The following is a 26,127-nucleotide window of genomic DNA, read 5'->3' on the forward strand; positions in this document are numbered from 1 at the left end:
TGTCTATTAAAATTTCTGAAATTGCTAATCTTATTCATCATTCTCTCAACTGCCTGTCTATTAATGTAATGTGTGAGTCTATTAGAAGACCTTACAGGACCCTCCTCTTTGCCCCCTCCCTCCCCCCACTCCATTCCCACCAAATATCGCAGTGGATAAATGCAGAATGTGGTGTGGCACTCAGGCATACAGGCCAGGAAGGTCCCAGCTCCAACCCTTGTTCTGTGCTGAACTAGCTGATCTCAGCTGGGTTAGAGGTGGAGCACTATGATTGGTCTTGGCACACCAGGCTAGGGAGGAGGCGAGAAATTCACCCAGGATTTCTACTCCTGATCGCTATCCAGCGACCCTGACCGTAATGGTGGCATAAGCGGTGCTTGGATGAGGACAGGATCAGGCTTAGCTGTGATGCTTTCCACAGTCAAATAGCCTACCAGCACTCACTGTCTAGGCTCACACATGAAGAATGGCCGCATAGATGATGTACTGCAGGGCTGCCGGCGCTCATGGATCCGTATCCCAAATTGAGTCACTGCCTTCAGGAGATGAGGGGAAAGGAGAGAAAAATTGAAAGAAAAAAAAGGTTAAAGAGAGCTTTACACTACTTTTAGATAAATATGAATTGAGTTTAAAAAAATCAACACATCCTAAAAACAGCAAAGATAGACATGATAGAACTGCAAGGAAACAGAAACACCAATTGTACTTGGAAATCATCAAGATTTCAGACTAAAATGGCAGTCACAAAAATTAGCAACAGTAATCGACATCACAAACGTTTAGAATCTCAACCCTCTCCCCACCCCCATCCTTTAACGGTTTTACACTTTTAACGTATAAAGTACCCAGGATAGGCCAGCAGCACTCATCACCGAACCCAATTTGCTTCGGAACAAATGAGACTGTATTGTGCCACTAAGCCCCCAAACTTACATGTCATTTAAACGCTTTATAAAATGTAACTTCATTGAGTCTCAAATCATATCAGCAAAACAGCACCATATTCAAGCTTAAATAAACCTTAAACAAATATGTAAAATGCAAATCATATACAAGTATCATGCTACAATTTCTTTGTGATGAAAGATCCACTCGTTGTAAGAACATATGCATAATAGAAGCTCTATTTACAATTTGTAGCCATGCCATTCTCCAGTGCAGTATTAATGCTTTGAGAGTATTTATGTAAAGTAAAAGCACAGTACTGTATATCAAACAACATTTTGAAAAAGCTATTTAGAAAATGTTGTTGAGTAAAGGAAAGTTTGTAGTCCGTCAAAGTTCTCCAATTTTATCTAGGTCAAATAAACAGCAGAATCACAGTGTTGTTATGGATAGATTGAAAATGATTTTTTCCAAGTCTAGGTTGTAGTATAATTCACAAAATTTAGTTCACTTTTTTTTTTTTTTTAAACGAAATGCTCACAATGCAGGGAGATTTCCTCTGTGCACTACATCTATTGAACTTGTAAACCCATTTATAAAGAGACTTGTTTCCGATTTTGCTACGCAGATAGAACCTTCCTCAAATTTCTGCATAGGTCACAAATCAAATAAGAGTTTAAAAATACTAAAATATGCCACATAATTTGAAATTAGATATTTTTAAAATATGTTGTTTTGAAATGACCTATATGACTTATGTGCTGTTAGCTGATGAATTCCACATCATTTTACCTGGTTACAGCAACTTAATAAAGATTATTTTTTGCTCCAATGGATTATTCAATATGTTGATGAGATAGGTTGAAATGATCCGATTGCAGGTGGTGCAACTGGCAGGTGCTCCATTATATAGTACATATACTGTGGGATGTAGAACATGGATTGCCAATCTTGACTGTGTAGCCAGGACTGGCACCCAGTTGAATCCTATGAGTTGTCCCAAAGGAAAAAAAAATACACAGACAACAACTCACCATAGGCCACTCCCTCACACCTCTAATAGGCCAGCTAAAGAACAGCTTCGACATAGGCCTAAGAGGTCAGCCACCTGCCTGCCTGGAAGGGAATGGTGCATGGACTTGGATGACAAAGAGGGGACCCAAGCCAAAAGATTACAATAAATTAGATAATTCAGGTAAACAAATTGGTGAATTAACATGTCAAAATGGGTTATTTAACCTGCTCTGATAAAATAGATGATTGTGATTTTGTCCCTTTAATAGGGGAGTAGGATGGACACAGCTTATTTCCTTAATTGGTAAAGGAAAAAAGAATCATAATCAGTCTATCTAAAAATGAATGTGTTTTTTACCACTGAATGTGCAACATTAGTGCAGTAAAGGGTTCATGTGCCACATTCTTTGCAGCACCAAGTTTACTGCATATTGCCAAGATGCAGTAAAATCTAATTAAGTGAAGGTCAAATAGTTAGCACGATAAAGATGCATTTCTAGTTGAAGTTAAAAACAGATCATTTCCATTTTATTATTTATGCAATATCTAAATAAAGGTTTCATTAATTACTAATGAAAAGTGATTTAGAACAAATATTATTAAAGGAAAATTTCAGGCTTCAAACAGCTTTTATTTAATACACAGAGCACCCTCCAGTACCTACTTCCCAGCAGTAAGTTCATTTTCATCATTTTATTTACATAGCAAAAGCAAGTTTCATTCTGAAGATTGTCTATTTACTGCACAGCAGTCATTTCACTGCTTTGAAGAGATTCAGAGTTCTGTCACCAGGGAACTGAAATATCTGTCTTTACTAATTTTAGTAAAAAAGAGACAGGAGTGAAAAGTGTTACAGTACTCTACTTTTTTTGATAAAATTAGGGAAAACAGGAATTTTAACCCCTAGATGATGAAGTCAGAGTGTTCACAACAGCTGTCTGAAATACAAGAAACCAGAAACACTAACAAAAGGAAAGCTTTATATGGAACATAGGAGCCGGAGTAGGCCATTCAGCCCCTCGAGCCTGTCCTGTCATTCAATTAGATCATGGCTGATCTGTATCTTAACAACATTTACCCACCTGGTTCCATATCTGTTAATACCCTTGCCTAACAAAAATCTATCAATCTGAGTTTTGAAATTTTCAATTGACCTAGCTTCAATAGCTTTTTGGGGGAAGAGAGGTTCCAAATCTCCACTACCCTTTGTGCGAAGTGCTTCCTGACATCTCCCCTGAACGGCCTAGCTTTAATTTTAAGGTTATGCCCCCTAGTTCTGGACTCCCCCCACCAGAGGAAATAATTTCTATCTATCTGCACTATCAACTCCTTTAATCATCTTAAAGACCTCAATTAGATCACCCCTTAATCTTCTATATTCAAGGGAATACAAGCCTAGTCTATGCAACCTGTCCTCATAATTTAACCCTTTTAGCCCCAGTCTCATTCTGGTGAATCTACACTGCACCCCTCCAAGGCCAATGTATCCTTCCTTAGGTGCAGTGCCAAGAACTGAACAAAACGCTCCAGATGATGTCTAACCAGAGTTTTATATAACTGACATATCTTCCACCCTTTGTATTCCGGCCCATTTGAGATAAAGGCTAGCATTAGTATTAGTATTTTTAAATATTTTTTGTACCTGTCCACTAGTTTTTAAGTCATTACTGTACATGGACCCCTAAACCTTTGCTCCTCCACAGTTCCTAGCTTCTTACCATTTAGGAAATGCTCTGATTTTTCTTGTGTCCAAAGTAGATTACCTCATACATCCTCACATTGAACTCAATCTGCCACAGTTTTGCCCACTCACTTAATCTATCAGTGTCCCTTTGCAACTTTCTGCTCCCATGTACACTACTTACTTTCAACCTTTTTTTTCCCTGAGATAAAATGGACTTAACATCTTAAGTTAACTGCCTTCTGAAGAGGCCAAGCAAGCCACTCAAGGGCAACTAGGGATGGGCAATAAATACCGGCATTGCCAGTGATGTCCACATCCGGAGAATAATTTTTTTAATTAATAACATAGTTAGTTTGAAGTGCAATAGCTGTTATTTGTACAGAGAAGGTAGCCATTTTCCACAAAAAGCAATGAAATGGAATGATGAGTTAATCTGTTTTTGATGGTATTGGTTGAGGGAGGAATGTTAGTCAGGACACTAAGAGAACTTCTTGCTCGTCTTCAAATTTGTCATAACCAGTGTTAATTAAAAATTAGTCATTTAAAAAAATTTAAGTGAAGCTCAGAATTTATATTTTGAAAAGCAAATCATTTCTGAAGTATAAAATGTGTAGGTTTACATCATTGTTGTTTCTATGAACCCCCATTCCCCCCCAACCCCCCCCACTTATTTCATACTTTTTTCTATCTCTCTCTTTCCCTTTCTTTCTCTGTCTCGCACATTAGTTATGGATCCCTGTTTCATTTCTGGTCAAATCCATGCTTCTTTATGAATATCTGTCAAACTAATAGATTTTTAATGTGGTATAGAAATTTAAATTATGTATGGATACTTTAAAAAATATTCTAATATGGATAAAATGCAAGACATATCTATCCAAATTGGTTCCCCTAATACAGACCATAGAATCTGTCCTAAAAATACCCATAAATCAGGCCCGAGATGCCCAACACATAACCAGATGATCACACTACCCGATTCCAATAGCTTTGCATATGTTTGCAGTTTTCAAAGGCTGACAGTTATATAAAGGCGGCATTTGATTTGTTAAACCACTCCAGTTGAAAAGACGTAACTCGATAGCAGCTTAAACAGAGCAAGTGTAGCCTTACCCTTTAAAGCAAGGTGCTGCCACATCTGCAGTTTCTATATTTTGGAATATGGGTTTTTAAGTCCCTTGTGTCTCAATAGTGCATAGCACTGCAGGTGTGATGCCCCGCTCTTGCCCCTCTCTGTTTACAAAGCAAAAAATGTCTGTTCCTTTATAAATGTACAGATGCATTTAAATGTGACATTGCAGTTTTATCAATTCAAATAATATGTAACAACAAAGAAAGTATATACATCCCAAATTTATGAGAACAAGGGGTCAGACTTGTATATGGTTTTATAATGGTGCCTAACATGTTGTGCTGGTCATATAAATCTGCTCATGAAATTCTCATAAACGCACAAAGGCCTCACAGGTTCACGATTTTATAATGCAATTAATGTGGAACAGTTCGGGAAAGCCACCGTTTCCTTTTGCCACCTTGCTTGCAGTATTTAGGCTACATGGTGCATGCACCAGTGATTTGTTTGAAATATGGTTGTTGGTGTACGAAGAGATGCCAATAGAAACACGCCCGCAGGCACACTAAGGTTTAAAGCTACAGTGTCCTCCATTTGATGAGACTAAATCTGGAGCACTTGCAACGACGATGTTAGTTTCAACAAAAAAAATTAAAAGAATTTATTTGGCAAATTAAACCATTTTTATATATTAAAAGGAAAAAAAATCAGCGAATGCTGGAAATTTGAAATGTACACAGAAAATAATGGAAATGCATAGCAAGTCAGTCAGCATTTGAAAGAAAACAAGGTTTCAGGTAATTTCTGGGTTCTGCTATGTATTTCCAACATTTGCTCTTTTTATTACCTACACATTTTTAATAAAGTTTAAATTATTAATGAAAATATTGTAAATTCTTCTCTGTTGTTGGTCAAGTGCTGCACTCCTACTGCTCAAAACATACAGGAAGAGTCAGCAAATGGGTGTTTTCTGGACAAGGATAAGTGGGGGTCTAGACTAAGTGTAACCTAATTCATAAGTTATTTAATAAAAGTTTCCAAAAATGTCTTTATATTTTGAGTCAGGCATGATTTCTGAATACAAACAGATCCAACATTTTTGACAATGATTTTAAACACAAGTAGGAAAATGTTTACAAAAAAATTAATTACGTTTCTATTTTATAAATTATTACGGGTTGAGTCTAAATAGTCACCCCTTAGCGACACTTCAGAGATTTCCACCTTTTTACAGGAGCACAGAGAGTGATTACCTACTCACTCCCCCTCTCAAAGTGGAACATGTACAACAAAAGGAAGTGTGCACCAGCATTATCTCCCTCCTTTTTTGTACTCTTTGGAAAAGGACAGAAATGAATGATATCTTAGTTATTGTACAACATGAAAAGGTTAATCTATTACCTGGTCTGCATGTCAAAACTTTGCACAAATCAGATACTGAAAGGGTTCAGTTAATACAACAAAAACATAATTAACACTAAAGAAAAAAAATATAAGTTAAAAGCTACTGTTGGCAATATTACCAGAAAATGTTTTAACATGTTTGTATGACAAACCTATATTTATTATTTTAACCCAATGATCAATGTCCCTGTCATGATAGTGGACAGAGGAATGTCATGCAAACATCTTAATTACATGCTTGCTAATATTGCCAAAAGTAATTTCTAGCATGGATTGGTTTAGTTTATTCAAAGCTAGGAAAACATTTATCTTTCATTTTGAGCTTCAACTCAACATAATATTTTTACATATATAAAAATATCAAATTGGCAGGCTCTCCTGGTGGGTCAGTTGGTAAAGACATTGGGGGTGAAATTGGTCTTCACCAGTAACGCAAAACATTGAAGTCAAATGGAAAGATCGGGCGCAGTGTAAAGCAGACTGCCGATTCGCTACAAGCCCGTTTTGTGCTACTGGCGAAGACCAATTTCACCCCCATTATATAGCTGAGCCAGATAGACTAGAAGATCCCAGGTTCGATTCCCAGACTGTGCCAAGTTAGCTGATCTCAACCAGAGTAGCAGCAAAGATGCTAGAATTGGCCTCAGTGCTCCTAGGCTAGAGAGGGGAAAGCCAGCCAGGATCCCGGCTTCCGATTCTCATCCTGCTGGAAATGTGTCTGAGTGGGCATTGGAAGAGGACAGGATCAGGCTTGCTGTAATGCCTTCAGTGGTCAAATAGCTGGTGGACATTCACCACCTGGGCACAAATATGGCCACTTGAGTGAAGTACTTGGGGGAGCTTGTGAATCTGTACCCCAGCAGTAATCAATGCCTTCAGTAGAGGGGAGAAAATGGCCAAAAAGATTAGATATTTTAATGTTATAATATTGACTAAAAAAAAAACCATGCGTGTGGACATTCCTTCCCTCTTATTACACCCTTGTATGAAAATCCTAAAACTATTAGTAATCCCTAGTTTCTTTATGGTAATAGTAGCTAGTTCCAGGCCAATGGTTTTCTTGGCAACTTTTTTTTTTTTTTTATAAACTTGTTGCTGATTTTGCCTCACTCCTGTGTGTTAGTTTTTTTTTACTTGTTGCTGATTTTGCCTCACTCCTGTGTGTTAGTTTTTTTTTTACTTGTTGCTGATTTTGCCTCACTCCTGTGTTAGTTTTTTTTTTACTTGTTGCTGATTTTGCCTCACTCCTGTGTGTTAGTTTTGCCATTAACTACTTATACATTGTTACTGAAATGAAAGAAATATCTGGCTTAAATAAAATTTCAATTTGTTGGCCACTTTGAATTTATTTCAACTTTTTGATTTTGTTACAGGCTTAACAAACCTATGGGTCTAATTTCATTGGTGAACTCCGATCAATCCTGGTGCTAAGCAGTTAATATCAGTGGCTCTGCGGAATATGTGGTGAACATTATTTAAAATAGACTGTGACTGGGGAGTCAACAGGAGGGGGATTAAAAGAAAGGATCTAAATTGAAATGTTACCCCACTGTTACTTCAATGAAGACTATCCTAAATTGATCTTTTATTTCTTAATAATGTAACGTATTTGAGCATATTGGAACCAAAGTCAATGACGATCCACCATTCAACATCAGTCATCAGTCTCAAACATGGTTAATTTGTTCCCATTTGACATCGACCACAGGACATTCAAGATGCAGATCTGGGGTATATCTCACAGTAGCACAGCCTCCCCTCGTCTCTAATCTCGGGGCACAGGCCTCCCCGCTCTTCTCCGATCTCACAGTAACACAGCCTCCCCTTCGGTCTCTAATCTCGGGGCACAGGCCTCCCCTCCCTTCTCCAATCTCACAGTAACACAGCCTCCCCTTCGGTCTCTAATCTCGGGGCACAGGCCTCCCCTCTCTTCTCCGATCTCACAGTGGCACAGTCCTCCCCTCCCTTCTCCAATCTCAGTGGTACAGCCCTCTCCTCCCTCTGCAATTCTAACGTGGCCATTGATAGCCATGTCATCAAACTTCTAAAAACAAATCAATTAAAAACAATTCAAATCAGGCTCCCTGATGCTCAGTGAGTAAATGCACTGCTCAATGTGATTCTGAACCGCGCAGACCAGGTTCAATCCATGTTCTACACCGGGTCAGTTGATGTAGGCCATGGAGACAGAGAATGAATACAGTCAGCCTCAGCACCCAGAGAAGGGTAAAAGAAAATTCCAGGGCTCTCGTCGCTGCTTGCTTACCAGTAATCCCTGCTGGGAAGTGCATGTGTGCAGATGTCATATTGGGGTAGGATTGGACTGTGCCCACCTTTGGAGTCACACCTTATCGCAAGTCACTGCATTAAGATAGTTAAAGGAACAAAACTGAAAAAAATGTTTGAACACACTTGTGTTATAAACAGAACTTATGGTGATGGTTGAGGAGTTACAAGATATTTTTAACACCAAGATGGGACCCCATTGCAACTCACTTGTGATTAGATTTTCCCACACCTGTGTGAGGTATAGCAAATACCACCAATCCTCATCAAGTATTTGCTACTTATCTACCTCATATCATCTTAGCTCATTAGGGCCTCAACTCTCAAAACAATGTCTTACAAGCAGAAGGTGCAACATTGGCTGAGCAAGTACAGCAGCTACACTCAGCAGTTCACCTCATGGTCAGGTCCAGATATTTGGGGTTTAGTGATCAACTGATTTGTTGCAATTTAACTAAACAGGTGCCTCCATTTTCAACTACTACCTGACCAACTGACCAACTATTAATTCTAAATGTAGAGACGGAGTGCACAAATATGAAGATTAATTAATCATTTACTCTTTGGGGGGGGGGGGGGGCAGAATAGGCATCAATTAATTGTTCTATCTAGACACTTTGTTAGTGACGAAGAATTTATTGTATGCTTCATTCATTTTCAATAAAATATGATTTTAAAAATCTTATTGGACACCCAATGGTCTACACAATCTAGCCAGATGACCGGTAACCCCTCACCCATGCAGGATACAAACCTGCACATGGCACACTGTGAATTTGCTGGTTATCTGACATGTTAAACCCTTACAGAAGGCAGGTCATTTTCTCCAGCATGCTACCAAAACCTATATAGGTCAGAGAAAGGGAGTCATTGCAGAGAGAAACCTCAGCTGGAGCAAAAGCTATGTACTTTGAGTATGCCATAAAAAAACAAATAACTAAATAAATTTAAAAACTAAAAAAAAAATGAGGAAAGCAATAAATAAGCACACACAAGGTTCACCAATTAGCTTTAAAATTTTTATTAATTTTTTTTCATAAAGGGACAAAATGGGCATGTGAACAGGATAATGCAGACAACTGCCAAAACACAGACAGTGGTTTCCAATAGACTCCTGAACTTAACACAGACCAGAAACAAATACAATAAAAGCCAGGTTGTAATGACCTTTGGTCATCTAAACAAAAAAAAAATTAAAAAATAAAAATGAAAAAAAGATCAATTTAGTGCATCCGTTTTGAACAGCGCACATAAGCAATAATAAATAGTGAATCCCATAGTAAAAGATAAATTTCAAGTTACAACAACAGCTTTTATTACAGGAATAGAAAAGGCCGATAACAAAATATTCTGCATTGCCATTTACAAAAAAGTATTGACTCAAGCGGCTTTAATATGCTTTGCATATGAAATTTTCCCAATCTAAATATAAAGCACCATTTAGTTTTTGGCAATGAAAAAACTGCAAACATTTAATTTACTGCATATGAAGTTAGATGCTGGAATGTAGTAGGTGAGAGGTTAGGAGACAGAAGCACACTACAGAACAAACATTAGCTTGCAGTACTGTATACAGTATGGCAGCAGGAAGGGAAAGATATGTACAACCATCCGCTTTAACCATTGGCGCGACGTTCTAAAGTTTCCCCCAAGCGGCCGTTATACGACCTCTTATCTGTACAATGTCACGGGTGTGTTTTTTTTTGTTTGTTTGTTTTTTTTTGTTGAAACATACAAATAATTCGCACTATATTATCCTGCCAAATTAAAAAAATATACTGTGGCAGCCTGTGTTTTTTTCCACTACCAAAAAAAGGTACGTTGATACCTTTAAAGAACAAGCAACAGTTAAAAATACAAGCTTCAATATAAATACTATAGTGCCTACACTAGGTGAACATTTATTTCAAATAACCATTCTAGAAATACAGAAAAGTAGAGACCATAAATGTGTTTAGCATAGGAATCAACATGTGTGCATTTTCCTATAGTTAAAGTACTATATATATAATCTTAAACCTTTCCCCAATGCAAGTTTTATACAACCTGAAGAGCTGTGTATCCAAGGCAGAGTATCCACTAACTGTATAACATGTATGAGTCTTGACAACCACCAAGACACTGGAACCCTAAAATATAGTTCTCCCTAACTTAATGAAGTGTTTTTTTAAAAAAAATTCTTACCATTTATACTTAAAAAATCTGTACAAAAATTCTTGCACTGTAGTAGCGAGATTATTTATTCTAAATCGCCTGCAGTCCCATTATCGTCCGCTGAGGAGACGTGCTGTTAAATCGTGTTGCTTTACATTTTATATTCTTTTTAAGTTTAGCCAGGTGCACTATTCTAGTCAATGACTGGCAAATTGACACTAAACAATCAGTTCATTTTTCTTTCCTTAGTATTTTAGTAAGTTTTTTTCCCTTAATTATATGTTTGTAAACTGGGAAAATTGTACAGTGCACTTAATTGTCCTATCTGAGCTGTCTTTTATCCTTTTGTCTTTTTGCTCAGCCTCTGTACCCCTGATTAAAGAAAGGGCATAGAAGTCACAAGCGGAGTCAAGTGCGATTTAAATACAAGCTGGGGGTGGGTGGTTGGGCTGTTACGAGTATTAATGTATCATCTTTATGTTTATACAACTGCCGTGTGGTGTATGAACCAAGCATGACTTTAGGGATCACAGATGGATGCTGTGACATTAATGGAATTGTCAAGACTTTTTTTTCCTCCTTTGTTCCTCCTGTTTTTTACTTTCATTTTGCTTAAATATTGAGAATTGGTTAACTCACTGGTAGCCAAAGCTATCAGGTGCATGATGTGGAACCATCACTTGGGGCAACACAAACCCAAGGCTACTCCTCCAGTACCTAACTGAAGAACAGAAAGAAAACCAATACAGTTTAAATAGATTCAAGGCACTCAGATTATTCTTTTTCCTTTAACCAAACAATAGTATTCACCCAATCACCATCATCAATTTTTTTTGCTTCTCCAAAAGTCAAGGCCAGCAATTGTTCTTATGTTCTAATTTAATATATTAACCCATTGAGGACAGATTCTTCTTTTGGAAAAAAAGACGGCTTTAACAGTGCGAATTCCAGCCTGTCCATAGAGGGTTAAACAAAGGAATAAATTGGGGGAGGGGGTTCCCCCATTTTTGTTTTCCCTCTCTATGTTACAACTTAAACTGTACATGATATGTGTTACAGGACACTATGCAGCATGGTAGTCTTCTTTCAAAAACCAAAAAAAAGGACAGAGAAGGGTAGTTACTCAACACCAACTGAGGACAGAAGTAAAATTGCCGAACATACCATACATGCTGTCTAAAAGAAAAAAAAACAATAACATACACAACACGTAAATTATTGCACAAGAGAAAGGCTCGAGTTTGCGTAAATGCAATAGTATTGCCCCGATACAAATCATGCATTCATCAGTGACATTAAACCAGTCGTGCTGGCATCAAGCACATGTTCCTTACGTCCTCAGCTTCCACTTCGTTTTGATCACAAGAGAATAGAAAAAAGCTATAGGGAACTTGAGCATCAATACACCTAATCAGTTTTTATATCATTATTTAACAAGCGCTCACTGTGCCATTTTTTCATGTGTTTCTCGAGGGTACTATACACGCTAAAAGGCATCTGACAAATTTCACATTTGTAAACGTCTTTCCCCACCTGACCGTGCGTTTTCATGTGTCGCGTGAGCTTGCTACTCTGGGCACAGGCGTAGTTGCACAGGTCACATTTGTATGGTCTCTCGCCCGTGTGGCTTCTCCGGTGGACTGTGAGATTGCTGCAGTTCTTGAAGATTTTGCCGCAAAATTCGCACGTGTCACTTCGCTTGCCCTCTTTGGAGCTGGGCCGCCCAGGACCGGGTCCAGTGATGTGGGGCGTGCTCCCACCACTTCCTGTGCCACTCCGACCTGAGATCCCACCGTCCATTTCTCCTGGAGGAGTGGAAAAGCGTAAACTTCCATTTTCTGAAGAGTGCTCAGATGAAGTAGCAAAAGGCGATTGTCTGGAGTCTCCAAAGCTGAGGAATGGGTCTTTCATCTGTCGTGAGGCCGCATAACCAGCAAGCCACTGTGAGTAAACGTTGTCTGTGGGAGCCAAAGGTGCTGATGGCAGGTCAAAGTCTTTCTCAAGTTTAATGCGTTTGGAAAAAGGGCTGAGGGAAGTCGGGCTTCCCAATATAGGCTTCTTGGATAAGCCCCCAGAGGCCGATTCACCTGGAGAGGAACCTCTACCGTTGACTGTACCATCATCTGTGCGATCAGATTCACCAGCAACCGAGTCTTCATCATAAGTGTCTCTGTGAACTTCTGTTTCAGACGAGTGTTGAGTCCGCTTGTGTTTTTCAACAAGGACTTGGTGGAAGGCCTCACCATAGTGCTGCATTGTATTCATGGCAATGCTATGCATCACTTCAGGCAGAGACCTCTTCTCCTCTACAGGCCTCGAGCTGTTCTCATGGTGACGCCCACCCTCTAGACTGACACCAAAGGCAAAATCAGGCCTATTTTCATTTTCAGGTTCCTCTTCCTCCTCTTCCTCCTCCTCCTCCTCTTCTTCCTCTTCCTCCTCCTCTTCCTCTTCCTCCCCGTTTTCTGGAATCATATTGGCGTCAGTTTCACTCTTGTACTTGGCTACGACAGACTTGAGGGCACTGCTGGCACTGCCAACAAGGTCACTAGTACCAGGTTCAGGAGAGCTGGCGGTGGAAAGCCCATCGTCTGACTTGACTGTCATGGGTGAGGACTTGTGCAAATGTGTTTTCATGTGCCTCTTTAATTTGCTGGCCTGAGTGCAGGCGTGATCACAAAGGTGGCACTTGTATGGTTTCTCACCGGTGTGGCTTCGGCGGTGCACTATCAAGTTGCTCTGAAACTTAAATGTTTTCCCACAGAATTCACAGGACTTGGACTTGAGCACAGGAGGGGCAGGAGGTGCTGCGGGCTGCAGGGGTGGGAGGGGCGGTGTGCTGAGAAATGGGGATTTGTTGCTTGATTGGAATGGTTGCAATAGCCTTTGCATAGGACTAGGCCGGTTCGGTGACAATGGAGGAGTGGAGGTGTTGCCAGCCAATTCTCTAAGCCTCCTAGAGAAATCCATGGATGGTGGCTCTATAGGTATGGAGTTAAGACGCAGTACCCTGTCAAAGGCACTGGTGTGATGTGCTGCCGCCATAGCCATCTCCTCGGCACTCAGCCGATCCATTCGATGCGGGTCTAGGTGATGCCGGGGTGGAGGGCTAAACAACGGAGGTGTAGGGGGAAAGCGGCCTTCTCCAAGCCCTGGAGTTTCCCGGGAGACAGGCCCAGACATTCTCAGCAGGTTGAAAGGACTATTGTCTGCTACGTGAAGTCCATGAAGAGGGGGCTGAGGGGCACAGTCTGCCCCAAGTCCTGAAGGAATGCCAACCCGTGGGGTCAAGGGACTTCCATGCTCAGTCTCCAAATAAATTCGGAATCCATGGGTGTTCTGGGCATGTTGGAGGAGAAACCATGCACTGTTGAATGGCTGTTTGCAAGTTGTGCAAGTGTAACTGCTCGGCTCATCCTTTCCTGCAAGAGAAAACAAACAATGCCAGCATGAAGATGACTGAATACCAGGCTCAACTGCTATTTTCAAACATTTATTTAAAAGAAAAAAAGTGTTATAGAAACTGACTACTCAAATTTAATGGAAAATTAAAAAGCACCATGAAGCAACTTGAACAAAGTCAAAATGGTTTAATTTCTCACCATTTAAAATGACTGAACATTTCTTGTTTATCTGGTCAAACTACTCACCTACTTAAGTTGCCTAGGTTGCAATAGCAATTTTTTTCCCCTGCTAGGTAAATAAAGACCAACAATTCCCCTATTAATCCTTTTTATAAATTTGCTATCCATCCTTTTTAGGGCTGTGCACAAATTTCTAAAATGTAAATCAGACACCAAAGCAGAAGTCCAATTTTTCCACCAAGACTCAGGATATGGAGACAACGGTTAATAAGGCTTTTAACAGCAGCAAATTAAACTCCTGAACACAAGCCATGATCAATAACCCCTATACCATCTATGCAAACCTATCCTGTCCTGCCCATTTTTGGAGTTGACAAAAGATAGAACTTAGCTATTTTACTTTGTGTTTCCTCTTCTCTGAAGGCAGTGGCACATGCTGTACAGGCACTGGTCACCCTCCAGGGCCTCATCCAGCTGGCCATTCCTCATACACGAGTCTAGGCAGTGAGTGCTGACTGGAACTCTGATCAACTTTCACCTCCCTTAACCCAGAGCTGCTGAGACCTACTGCAGCATCCCCACTGCTGCCCACCCGAGATCAGACAACTCGGTATTGAACCTGGAATCTGCGTAGCTCAGTCGCAGAATATCATTACCAATGGAGCCATTGGGGAGCTGAGTATCTAATTCTTATTGAAATAATTAAACTATTGACAGGAACTGTAAGAGGATTACTTTACACAGAATGAGCAATCCTTTACCCATAAATCTGAAGAGGAAAACACAGTCAGTGTGACCTAGCTAATATGCAAGCACAGAGTGCTCTAATCAAAGGAAGAAATAGCTGCACAATAAATAGAATAGAGTATATGACAGATAATTACATCCCATGACAAATGTAGGCACCAAAATTACACTATGTGACACTAGCGATGAAGGCTTAATGTATTTGAAATTTCTCTCCCTGCTATTTTAATGGGAGCATTAACCCATTTATTGGAGATTTGATTGAGGTCTTCAAAATAATGAAAGGATTGGATTCAGTCCCTGTAGATTGGCTATTCAAGCTAGATAGGTTGTGGCGAGCCAGGGGACACGAGTATAAGTTGCGTCACCACAGAACTAGGTTAGATGTCGGGAGGTCCTTCCTTTTGCAGAGTCGGCGACCCCTGAAACAAGTTGCCAGCACGTGCTGGGAGTGCTGCAGGTATTCAAAAGGGAAAGCACCTGGTCTGTGCGGAGTTGTCTGATCCCAAGTGCGGCCAACATAACCTCATATAGAAGGTAGGTGGCATTGGGGGAAGGTGTCTCCCAGTCACTGGGCTCTCCTGGAACTTGTTTGATTTTCTTCAGGAGTTTCCCAGAGTTTTTTTTTCCTTAAATTTGGCCTACTGTTTTTTGCCTCTCCCAGGAGAATGGTAATGATGGTGTGCAGAAGTTACACCATGACAGTATAGGATAGGCTCAATGGACCAGTTGGTCTTTTCCTGTCCTTTGTTTTCAGATGTTTGTAAAATAAATTAAGTGTTTGGTAGTATCCCACAGTGCAATTTCATGGCCACAGTTTCTCTTTAAAGTAGGCTGGCTCCCAATATGACATCAGGCCTTTAAACTGCAGTGAGCGCTGATTTGGAACTTATCAGCATCTAAATAAATCGTAAATTAACTTGCATCTGATCTTCCGGATTAAAACTAGAATTGAGAACTAAAAATATCAATATCAATTTGAATTCATTTCTATAAAACTGTAAACTTCACAGCTAAAATCCTTTGTGATTCCCCAGATAAATATTTTCTAGCAATAAGACGGTTCCAATAAATGATAGCAGAGGCAGACATGTCTGTCTGGGCGAAACATCTCTATCTGCCATTCATTTTAATGTTTCCTATTAAATGTGGCTATGACCTATATTCTGTACTGCTTTAGTGAATCCCTCAGATTATTTTATTTCTTTCGGTCAGATATTAATAAAATATATCTGGGTTGGAACTACCATAATCAGAGGCACTGTGGCAAAATGGTTGAATAGGAATCTCTTCTTTTTTGAAGCTTACAGGTGGAAAATGAACACTTAGCACAAATACTTGTATTATACATTAATCCAAGAATATATGTTTTTGATATGTTCACTCTGCATCCTTTTCATAGCTTTTAAACTGCCTGGAAATATATTTAAAAAGTAGGATTTACTAAAAGAATCAAATGCAACTTGTGCCAATTGGTGGTAAAGTTTTCAGCCACCTTGGCTCCCTTTTTTAAACTCCTGCCCTAAACCCCTCCACTTTACTCTCTACCTTTAAAACCCTTTTTAAAAACCTTCTCAAAATCCATTTCTCACCAATCTTTTGAACCCCCACCATAAGGTGTTGTAAATGGGTGTCTGCTCATTATATACATTTCACGTGAGCACAATTATCATGCGGCTTATGACGTCTAAATCTGCGCTGGATTATTTTCCTGAGACATGCTATATGATTCCATATAGGAACCAAATAAATGGAACTGAAAACAGAGAGTGTGTTAACTGCAGCACTACAACTACAGAGTGCAAACTGACTGGCCCCCGCAAATAGAGTGCAGAACTCAATCTCCAGCCAGGAGAGGCAGATCATCCAGACTCTCCCAAACCCGCACCATGACGTGCCTTGTCCTCAATCTCCATCACTGGTGCAAAGCTTCTGGTTTAGAATATACTGTAGTGTATTTAAAACATACACAAGATTTACAGTTCACATTGAAAGACCCTCAGTCCATACGTAATGCCTCCAATCATGAACATTGAATGTAGTGCAACAGCAACTGATCATAATACTGGTCAACCCAAATTGGACGAGTGTGGCTTTAGTATTGCAAAATAATTTTAGTTTTTATTAGTAGTTATTTTTTTGCTCTAGTTATGAAATATTTTAATTGACTTTTTCCATTATTAGTTCATAAAAAATACAATCTACACTGAACATACACTAACAAACTTTGAGCATGATAAATGCACTGGACCATGCATATAACGAATATTAGAAGACAGCAAATGCTGTTGCTGGAACCAGCGCAAGTATCTTGGGTAAAGATTCGAATGGACGGACGGGGATAAAATTCCTTTGGGTCTGTTGGATGCAGGGCACACCTAATTACTTGGGCGCAATTAGGAGGAGCAATTGGTATGGGGCCCTCATTATCATTAAATTGGTGGCCAGTACTACTAGCACTATTGATTGGCAGCTTGCCTAGTGTGGGGTGGGAATATCGGGCATCCCTGATGGTATTTAAAGGCAGCCTGCATCTCAAGGTTAAGTGGACTTTGGCTGCGAGAAACTAGAAGGCAACTGCAGAACATGGCAAGCCAAAGAGTAGCTTCAAGGGCCCCATGCATCTCAGATGCAGCAATGGAGTGAAGGAGGTCAGCAGGGTAAGGGATGTCCTCTACCCACCAGGCAACAGGAAGATATCCCACCAAACTACCTGGAAGGAGTGGGCACAGGTGGCAGAGTAGGTCAGTGCCAGGACAACCACCCCACTGTTCTGGCTGCAATGCAGGAAATTGTTTAATGACCTGGTCAAGGTGGCCAAGGTAAGACTTTTAACTCATCATTCTCTGCATAACCCTGCACTACCTGAAGAATCAGTACTCGCCCCTTTCCTCCACCGATTACCAGCACTCTCCTCCATTCACTGCAGCATACTTCACTCCTTCTGCTCCTAATGCCATACTCAGCCCATCCTACTCTCAGTTACTGCCTTCAGATCCTCACACTCCAGTCACCTTTCACATACCAGCACCACTATTCGAACTTGACATTCACATTACTAGGCCACCACTAACTCTCCCCTCTTGCTTGCAGGACAAGCTCACGAGCGAAAGCAGGGAAGAGGCGAGGTCAGGAGGAGGGTGTCTATTCAGTTGAGGAGGACCTCATGCAGATTGTGGGGATGGGATGGGTCAGGGGTGTGGTGAGTGGCGATGTTGGAGGACGCATCCTGCAGGGTTCTTTGCAATCTTACACTCTGTCCCTTCTCACTGAAATATCACCCTCACACACGGTGTGTGGCAAAGCGCAGCGGCTTTCAGCAACCACTCATATGTCTGCTTACCCTCGACACCAAAAGCTCATTCTTGTTCCTCGCTTCCCTTTTAGGTGAAGAAAATGTGGACCGCCAATAGCATGAGTAGTTGAAAGAGGGCATCACTCATGATAACACAGCCTCACCCAACCTTATCTTAGCGAGCACCAGCTCCGAGACTGGCATTACACGTACTTCAGAGGTTAAGCTAGAGGGTTCTGCACTGGGAGACTCAACAAGCATTAGTGCATAGGGATAGGATGGCTCAGGAAGCAGCTTGCCATAGGAGAGGGTTTGCATCCTAGCCCTGCTGTAGAGCACACAGGTGAAGATCTGGAGGGCACTGACTACATTAAAAGACATAGTCCTCTACACCGGGACCAGGACCTTTTAAGTGCATTAGGCAGTTTGCCAGCGTACTTGCACACAATGGCGCACAGCATGAAGGAGTCCAGCTCTAGCTTGTGTGGGGTTGACCAGCAAGGCATTGAGTCCATGCAGCCAATCATGGAGCAAGTGGTCAGCTCTATGAACACTGGAGTGGGGCCCACAATAATGTGACAGTTCAGAGCTTTGCCAAGAGCTCAGACTGCTGCCATTGAAGTTCTGGGGGCTAGCATGTCCTCAGGCTTTCAATCCATGAAGGAGAGCATGGATAGGAGTTTGGGGAGATGAATAAGGGCTTCCAGAGCATCACTACACTCCTTCATGCAGAGTACAGGGAGCGTAGAGGCATAGCCCTATGACAGTGGCATTGGCTCCATGGGAGAGACACGCTGTCCTCAGCCCTATTACAGTGGCATTGGCTCCATGGGAGAGACACGCTGTCCTCAGCCCTATGACAGTGGCATTGGCTCCATGGGAGAGACACGCTGTCCTCAGCCCTATGACAGTGGCATTGGCTCCATGGGAGAGACACGCTGTCCTCAGCCCTATGACAGTGGCATTGGCTCCATGGGAGAGACACGCTGTCCTCAGCCCTATGACAGCGGCATTGGCTCCATGGGAGAGACACGCTGTCCTCAGCCCTATGACAGTGGCATTGGCTCCATGGGAGAGACACGGTGTCCTCAGCCCTATGACAGCGGCATTGGCTCCATGGGAAAGACATGCTGCCCTCAGCCCTATGACAGCGGCATTGGCTCCATGGGAAAGACACGCTGCCCTCAGCCCTATGACAGTGGCATTGGCTCCATGGGAAAGACATGCTGTCGTCTCTCAGGATGACAGCACACCTGCTCCCCTGCCAGACTCTGACCCAGTGCCCTTGCTGGTACCACACAGTCAGCTGGCCCAGACTGTCCCAGCTGATGCCGAGACACAGCATACTGCAGCCGAACCCTCAAAGGCCAGAGCTGCTCGAGGTCGCCCACCATGGCCAGCTCTAGTGCCCTCAGTGGATGATCAGCAACCGTCCATCTTCCAGGCTCCAGCGAAAGGCAAGCCTCCTCGTAGGAACACTAGAATGGTAAATTAGCACAGAGGGCAGGCACTAAGGGATTGCATTAGGGTGATTTCATTTCAATTAAGAAGTAAAATTTGATAAATCCACAATGTACATGATGTAAATTAAAGAGGCTTTTTTGCATTGATATTGGTCTTCACATCTTAGTTATGTGAGGAAGACCCATGAGGTAGTCACGTTGGAAGCCATTCAGAAGGTGGGTGGAAGGAGTGGGTCAGATAGGAGGTGGGACTCGGCGTGCTGGGGGGAGGGGAGGGTTTGTTTAAGAGAATCTCTCCTCAATAATTTGTCTGGCAGCTGCAGCACTGCCTTGGTCTTCCACATTATCCTCCTCTTCCTTGTCCCCTTTTTCATCATTCTCCGCCACCACTTCCTGCTGTGGCACCTGCAAGGCTTGGCCCCTCTGAATAGCATAGTTGTGTAGCCTGCAGCAAACCACTCGCTCCGGGCTATACTGCAGGACTCCACCGGATCGGACTGGGACCTTTGCTGAGGACGCCCACGAGTGCTCTAGTTTCTGCCAGTAAAGTGACAGGGTACAGCTTCAGCCAAGTCAGCTCTCATTTCTGGCGACGGCCAGGGATCGCCTAATGAGCACCTTAACTAATATGGCGGCCGCTGCATTTCATGCACATTCCGGTCGGAGTGTGACGTTCCGCCACAAAATTGCTAAGTGGAATGACAATTTCCCGCCTGAAAGCTGGGCGAAGCACAATTGAATTTCTATCCCATAGTCTATGATTTTATTATATTTGGATTTTTTATACATTTGAAAATTGCAGCATTAATCTTGATCAGTGAACATTTTGGTACATCAGTAACTAGGACCTACATGCAGCAGTGTTGGTAATCAGAAGAGCAGGGCCCTAACACGGGTCCTTTCTGATGACATGCACTATAAAGGTATTTCAGGGGTTTATTGCCTAGAGGGTAAAGTATGTACTTAAGTACTCGATCCATTGAGACCACTTCTCAGCATGCTACAACATTCTAACCCAGTATCTTTCTCCCTTTATTTACCACACAGCTCTGTCCTAAAATAATTACCACATTCTCATAAGCAGTAAACAATGACTGCATTTCAAAAATCAAAGAATTGTCTGAAAGAATAATCTTCTTTAAATGGCATTTGACCTGCAATTTGAAACACAATGAAGACATAATCTCATTAAAGACTCCCTATTACAGGATTATACTACATATAACCAGGAATTCAATCATTTAAACAAGTGAAACAAATGGGGGGGAAGAGAGATGCATTTTCAAAAAAATTCTAATGTATTTACATTTCCTTTTATTGTAATATCTTTAAGAAGTTGTGTGTTGAAGTTTTTGAAATTTTGGCCAATCTGCCGAGTCTGAAACTGCAGATAAGGCCAGTCCTCAGCAGTCTGTCAAAACACACACATTTTCATCAAATACTCCTTGTACAAAGTAAATGGAAAACGTCCAGAGGAAGCTGCACTATGAGGGATTAATCAGTAATGCAGCCACAGAATGGAAGCAGACCTCCGATTTTGCTATTTCCAGGTGTGGGAGTATCCCAGGAACCAACTGTGTCCAAATATTCAGCTCCATGGACAAAATGTACAGGCCCACTCAGGTACGACTTTGTCATGTTCAAGTCTTTCCACTAGATACTGCTAGTGAGCTCTATAAATACTCTGGTGACCTCCAGTGGCTGAAAGGGGTGCACTGCAACTATGTAGGGCTGATATCTTCTGCTGATCTGAGACCTCATCTCACCAACAAGCAACATTTCTTTTTAAAAAAGAGAAAAGTCAACCGCTGGGATTTCAGCCTCCAATATTTCATCCTTCCAAGTAGTTTCAACTTCCTGGAAGAGAAAACAATTGAGCTGTAGACTTGATTTTGATGTCATTGGTGCTCTATGCTTCGCTGGCAAGAAATGCTCTAGAGTTCATTTCCCAATAGCTTTAGGGTCGAGGATTGAATCCAGCGCAAACAAATGGGATGAATGCCTCTCTTCTCTGATGCTTATCGAGGATCCTAAGGGAATGTAAGGCAGGCATTTGGGTGCTGGGTAGTCCCAATTCAGTTCCCAAAGAAGATGACGAATCTGGCCATACAATTCACACTTGGCAGAAATGAAAAGAAAAACAAAGCAATAACTATTTTGTTTTTAAGCTTTACGCTTGGTGATGGCTGCTTGTCCCACGGCACTCTGGTGCAGTAACATACACAATAGAGTACTGGGGTGCAGCCTCGCCTCCCCTCCCCTCCCCTTGGCCATTCCCCATATGGTGATGTCTTGATCAGAGGTGCTCAGCCTTCCCAAAGGAAAGAAGTTGTGAAAAATAAAATACTTCAGTGAGGCAGGTTCTTCTCATGCTCCCAGTTTAAGTGTGGCAATAGAAGAAACCTGGGGACAAGACTCCTGAACACCCTCTCAGCTTCTATGTGTGGCAAGAGAAGGCAGAGCTTAAGTTGGTAAAAGAGAAAGAGAATATATCTGTAAATTTTTATAAAGTGGTCTTGTAGGTGAAGAGGGCCTATGCCAGTTTTTTCTTGCCTTTATCCAAGATGTTCTACTACTTTGGCTTTCCCTCTTAGGTGTAACCAAGAACAGGCAAAAGTGTCCACAACACGATAGTGTGGGACTCAGGTTTCCAGCTGGAATTCCAGGCCATTTCATCAGGTAATGAGGCAAACATCTTAACTGCAGTATCACTGGGAAGCCAAGGATATCCTTCCGGTAAACCAAAAAGTCAAATTCACAACCGTGATATGGTTAATGGCTTCTCGCTGGCTAGATATTCAACAAGAAGAAATAAGCCTTAAAACCAAAATGACTGCACATTTATATCCTACCATGAGAATTTCTGAGTGTCTTCCTTCACTCCACACTGCTACCATGAGATTACTTGCTACAGCCTGAATGCTTTCTATACCGATACAACATTGATGCCATTACCATCTTTATGGGATCAGAGCCTATAGTAGATGAATGTTGTCTTTAGTAGTGAAATGGCAATATTTTCTGTCTTATTACACAGGAAAACATTGTAAACTAAAATGGGGTAGAGCTAGCTACATCCATGAATATAAATATACAGCAAATAGAATATGTTGCAATTAAGTAGCATATTTTACAAGACAAAGGAAAGGATCAGAGTAGCGTGCAGAGCTTCAGATAAATATTAGTGATATGCATTGATGAACAATGTGATTAAGTGTGACTGTCTGTATTTAAATGGCAAAAAGGCTTAATATGTAATCATCCAATTGACTAATTCACATGGGCAGTATGAATTTCATCTGCATGAATTTGACTGAATTGAGAAGCTAGTGGGCTTCCAAACACTGAATGTGACCTTCTTTCTCCTAGTCTTATTGTTGGGGTTAGATCAAGAGAACGATGGTGGTATTTACATGCAAAAGCAAGGCATAAAAAATATGGGCAATCAGCATAATCATAATTTCAATAAAAAACCATATCAGTGATTCAACAGAACCATTACAGCAGTGAAAAACTGCTAAGAAACTAATTATTATTATTAGTAAGCTAGAAGTCTATGCTTTCTAATCACCAGAGTTTAATTTTTTCATGTCAAACACATTTAGCAGCATCTCCCTTGCAGTTCAGTGCCTGCAGTAATGTATTTGTATTTTTGTTCTGTGGAAACATTTATCACAAGCTCTTAAAAATGTGCTGTCATAAAGCTATAAAAGGTCCCGCACCAGCCTTTTGAAGCAGCCAAGTTTAAACCAAGAAATTTCCTTCACCTAATACTGTATTTGTAGTTAAAGTGTGCAGCCAGAAACAGGCTAGTTTGGATCTACCACTTTGTTTCTTTCTTCTGTCAGGAGGGCGAGTCAGCCTAGGCCACAGACCCCTCTATTACTACTGTCAATGTCACTGCTGTGATTGACCTATGGAGGGGAAAGGGTGATTTACTTCAAAGCAGTCCTGACATTTTTCTCCCTAGCCCGGAGGTAATTAATTACACTTCTAAATCAGTTTCAAGGCACATTTATATTTGAGCTTGGGCTCCAGGAGAGTAGAACCCGAGCAGAGACCTACAACACTAAGTTTCCAGCTCAATTCAAGGCCATTTCATCAGGTAATGAGGCAAGCATCTTAACTGCAATATCACTGGGAACCCATGGTTATCCATCAAGTCAATCCAACAAGTCAACTTCCCAACCATCATGTGGTTATGTATTCAACAAGAAGAAATAAGCCTCAACACCAAAGTTACTGCACATTTATGAGATTTATCGTCCAAGTGTTATATTACCCATCATGCTGTACTATTAATACAATATCCATCGACGTCAGACGTCGAAATGTGTTAAATGCTACTTTCCCCTTTTTAGTGCCGGTGTGCGGTTTCTGGTCCTGTGGGAGAGTTAAAAGAAAGTAGCACTTGTTTTCCAAGTCTCTGATCTCCATCCCATGAAAGTTGGCCTCTGGGCACAACTGGGCACAACTGCTTCATATTACAGCTTGCCAGTGACAGCAAGGACTACCACATTCCTGTCGCTAATGGCACACTATCAGTATAAACATACCAAAGAAATAATATTTATCCTACACATAGCTCATCCTTAGTCCATTAAATAAGTGAAACAATTATACTACTGTAATACAATTTACTTTCTGGCCAGTATATTATTATGGACCACAATGGCTCAAGAACCACTAACCCAAGTCGAACCAGACTGTGGAATGTTCCAGCGCCTTCCATCTATGGATACCAGATTAGCAGAGGCAAATTGAAAAGTCTTTACCAACCTCCTGAAGAGTTTAAGAACCACATCATAGTCACAAAAACAAGGAAGCCTCCATTTTAATGTCACTAATGCTCTTGTTTTATGCCTTAAAAGGGTTCCAAAGAAAGACCCCCCTCTCACTGCTGTAAGCTCCAATTTTATTCAGCTGCTTGAGCATCATCTGCTATTACACTCCTTGCCAGATCCCATCTGCATTTCATTCTGCAAACCAGCAGGAGAAAAGACAAACGTTTTTAGTAAAAAGAAAATGTTCATTGGAAAGACTCTCAAAACCTGCCAGTGGCATAGAACTCTGGGAAACACTTTTTGCTAGTTGTTGTTAGTTGTGTTGTGAAACACATAGCCCTATTATTTAGAAATTATATCCATTTCTTTCTCGTTGTTGGAAACCTGGCATGACTAGCTGCTGAACACGGTGGTATGATTGCATTTTATGCATTGTGTTTGTTCCCTCCTCACCCTCACACAACCACTTTGGTGTAAATCCCCAGTGAGAAATTAAAGACTAAGGGGGAGAAATTCAGTATTGCCCCGTTTGGGGCGCAATTATCGGCCGGGCGCAAAGTTTAGCGCCTGGCGATAATTACCGCCTCCGACTGCAAACTTGGCTTCCATCACCCCTGGAGGTGATTGGTGCTCTAAATCAGGCGCTACCGCTGAGGAGCGAGGCACTACCTCAGAGCGCTGGCAAAGCTCATGTGATGTCAGTCAGCAATGGAACAGTTCTTAAAGCGGAGGGTCGATCTTGCTCTCCATCCACACCCTGCTCATTGCAGCCTTGAATCTCGGCCTGGAGAGACCTGTACATCAAATCTGCTGGAAAGATCAATGGAGAGGCCCAGGGAAAGAACCCAGAGTGCAGCCCCCATAGTCTCTTCTAAATCGATGCAAGATCAAATCAAAATAAACCTGTAAAGTGCTGCTCAGTACCCAAAACTCCTCAACACAGCATTGAAAATCTCCAGAAGTCTCTCTCTCTCTCTCTCAAAATGCGTGGTGCAAAAATGTCGCCAATAAAAAAAGGCAGGAAGCGGTCGCCTTTAAATTGCGCTCCCCCAGTCCCGTCCTGACTGCAAAACGCTCCCCTCAACCTGTCGTTGCTAGCAGCAGGCGGTAAGGCAGGGGGCGCCACTCAATATCCGGTCCGGGGCACTACACGCTCGACTGATGTCACGATCTGCGGGCGCAGGAGATCGTGGCGGTAGTGTTTAGCGCCGCCACAAAATGTCTGGTCAATTTCGCGAGTGGCGCAAACATCACCACACCCGGGTGCCAGTTGCTTGGTGCCCCATTAGCGCCCTCTTAAGGCACTAACGGGAGGCGCAAACCAACCGAATTTTTCCCCCATGGTCCAGTCCTAATTTTATGGGAAGCGCCCACAATTCCTTGTAAGCACTTGATTCAAACAGAAGAATACAGGAGTATGGAATCCAACCTCCATGGGAGTAGCATCTCTCGCAGATTCCATGATTAGAGGATGCAGTTGGCTTTCATCTGCCCATTAGTTAAGCTCAGGTTTGCATGCCTTCTATAACCACCAGTGAGTGTCCCAAGAAGGTTCTTAGCAATAATCTTCCTAATGGGGGCAATACAGAGCACAGCCCAGTCAATAATCCAGCGACTGCAGAGAAAGGGGCACGGTATTAAGGCTCCTTACCTTTAAGCACCTACTGTTCCATTAAACATGGTTCTGCCACTTTATTTTCTCACATCCATTTACTGCTAACGTAGTCATTCTTTAGTATTAATAAATTGCTTTAA

The 26,127-nt window shown here is 41.6% G+C and overlaps 1 protein-coding gene across 4 annotated transcripts in view; it reads right to left on the minus strand.

The window, feature by feature from the left end:
- Window positions 1–26,127, minus strand: part of bcl11aa (BCL11 transcription factor A a) — a 172,931-nt gene that overhangs the window by 48,752 nt on the left and 98,052 nt on the right. For 2 of the 4 annotated variants that reach the window (XM_085981415.1, XM_085981419.1), the window contains exon 3: window positions 9,351–13,921. In XM_085981415.1, the coding sequence (XP_085837541.1) occupies window positions 11,907–13,921 (2,015 nt within the window). In that variant the 3' untranslated portion in view covers window positions 9,351–11,906. Of the gene's footprint in view, window positions 1–214; window positions 537–9,350; window positions 13,922–26,127 lie in introns of those variants that run through there. The other 2 variants (XM_085981416.1, XM_085981417.1) reach the window with 2 other exon arrangements.

This window comes from Somniosus microcephalus, chromosome 3 (genome assembly GCF_052327205.1).
Source record: "Somniosus microcephalus isolate GS21.2 chromosome 3, FLI_Smic_1.0, whole genome shotgun sequence".
NCBI lineage: Eukaryota > Metazoa > Chordata > Chondrichthyes > Squaliformes > Somniosidae > Somniosus > Somniosus microcephalus.